This window comes from Silurus aristotelis (assembly GCF_946808225.1).
Source record: "Silurus aristotelis genome assembly, chromosome: 29".
Taxonomy (NCBI): domain Eukaryota; kingdom Metazoa; phylum Chordata; class Actinopteri; order Siluriformes; family Siluridae; genus Silurus; species Silurus aristotelis.
Window position 1 is genome coordinate 11,860,042 of NC_139602.1, and position 2,500 is coordinate 11,862,541.

Sequence of the window (2,500 nt, forward strand, 5' to 3'; positions counted from 1 at the left end):
ATCTCTATACACACACCTCTTTACACGCACCTCTATACACGCATCTCTATACACATCTCTATACACACATCTCTATACACACCTCTTTACACACACCTCTTTACACACACCTCTTTACACACACCTCTTTACACACACCTCTATATACACACCTCTATACACACATCTCTATACAGGCACCTTTATAAACATCTCTACACACACCCCTCTATACACACACCTCTACACACGCCTCTATACACATGCTTCTATACACACATCTCTGTGTGATTGTGTGTGTGTATGTTTGTGTGTTAGTGTGTGTGTGTGTGATTGTGTGTGTGTGTGTGTGTGTGTGTGTTTGTGTGTGTGTGATTGTATATATGTGTGTGTGTGTGTGTGTGTGTGTGTGTGTGTGTGTGTGTGTGTGTGTGTGTGTGTGAGATTGTATGTGTGTGTGTGTGTGTGTGTGTGTGTTAGTGTGATTATATGTGTGTGTGTTAGTGTGTGTGTGTGTGTGATTACCCCTCTCTGTCTGTGGTGTAGAATCTCGTCAGTTCCTGCTGTACGCTCGTCAGATAGAGATCCGTGGGGTGGATCTTTATAACCCGTATTATAACTACATCATCTCTTTCACGGTTCCTGATATTGATAACGTGACGGTGGTGGACTACGACGCGGTGGAGAGAAGGATCTACTGGTCTGATGTTCGCACACAAACCATCAAAAGAGCCTTCATTAACGGCACCGGCATCGAAACCGTCGTCTCAGCAGGTAAAACACACACCTGTACTAATCAGTACAGAGTGATTGGCCGAAAGCAGTACGGTGTGTTCTTATTGGTCGAGAATAGCACAGTGTGTCCTGATTAGCCGAGAGTAGTACAATGTGTTGTCCAAATTGGCAAAAGCAGAACAGTGTGTTTTGATTGGTTGATAGCAGTACAATATATATATATATATAAAGTGTGCAGTGCAGAATGTTTAATTTTTGTTAAGAGCAGAACAGTGAGTTCATTATGTGTGTGTGTGTGTGTGTGTGTGTGTGTGTGTGTGTGTGTGTGTGTGTGTGTGTGTGTGTGTGTGTGTGTGCGTTACAGATTTGCCGAACGTGCATGGGCTGGCAGTGGACTGGGTTTCCCGTAACCTGTTTTGGACGAGTTTTGATGCCAATAAGAAGCAGATAAATGTGGCTCGTCTGGACGGATCGTTTAAAAACGCTGTGATTCAGGGTTTAGACAAACCGCACTGCATCGTGGTCCATCCCACACTCGGGTCAGTCTGTGTGTGCGTGTGTGTGTGCGCGTGTGTGTGTGCGTAAAGTTTTCTTTATTTAAATTCTTTGAAGAAAAAAAAAGCTTTATTTTATCTATATTATGTAAATACTATGCAAGCTGTGGTAGTGTTTGTAAGTCAGTGATTAGCAGCAGCAGGAGGAGTGTGTTACTGAGTGAGCACTGATTGTTGCAGGAAAATGTACTGGACGGATGGAGACAACATCAGCATGGCTAACATGGACGGAACCAACCACACGGTGCTGTTTACCAATCAGAGAGGACCTGTGGGTGAGTCAAACGCTAACACTACTGCTAACACTACTGCTAACACTACTGCTAACACTACTGCTAACACTACAGTTAACACTACTACTAACACTACTACTAACACTACAGTTAACACTACAGTTAACACTACAGCTAACACTACTGCTAACACTACTGCTAACACTACAGTTAACACTACAGTTAACACTACAGTTAACACTACTACTAACACTACAGTTAACACTACAGTTAACACTACAGCTAACACTACATTTAACACTACATTTAACACTACAGTTAACACTACTACTAACACTACAGTTAACACTACTACTAACACTACATTTAACACTACAGTTAACACTACATTTAACACTACATTTAACACTACAGTTAACACTACTACTAACACTACATTTTAAAACTACATTTAACACTACAGTTAACACTACTACTAACACTACATTTAACACTACAGTTAACACTACAGTTAACACTACTACTAACACTACATTTTAAAACTACATTTAACACTACAGTTAACACTACTACTAACACTACATTTAACACTACATTTAACACTACATTTAACACTACAGTTAACACTACAGTTAACACTACTACTAACACTACATTTTAAAACTACATTTAACACTACATTTAACACTACAGTTAACACTACTACTAACACTACAGTTAACACTACTACTAACACTACATTTAACACTACAGTTAACACTACTACTAACACTACAGTTAACACTACTACTAACACTACATTGAACACTACATTTAACACTACATTTAACACTACAGTTAACACTACAGTTAACACTACTACTAACACTACATTTAACACTACAGTTAACACTACATTTAACACTACAGTTAACACTACAGTTAACACTACAGTTAACACTACAGTTAACACTACTACTAACACTACATTTTAAAACTACATTTAACACTACATTTAAC

The 2,500-nt window shown here is 39.1% G+C and overlaps 1 protein-coding gene across 1 annotated transcript in view; it reads left to right on the forward strand.

Annotated features, from left to right (window-relative positions):
- LOC310722966 (low-density lipoprotein receptor-related protein 1-like) overlaps nucleotides 1-2,500 on the forward strand; it is a 109,695-nt gene that overhangs the window by 62,838 nt on the left and 44,357 nt on the right. The window contains exons 30-32 of the mRNA XM_083535818.1: nucleotides 526-753; nucleotides 1,079-1,253; nucleotides 1,449-1,543. Of these exons, the coding sequence (XP_083391944.1) occupies nucleotides 526-753; nucleotides 1,079-1,253; nucleotides 1,449-1,543 (498 nt within the window). The remainder of the gene's footprint in view (nucleotides 1-525; nucleotides 754-1,078; nucleotides 1,254-1,448; nucleotides 1,544-2,500) is intronic.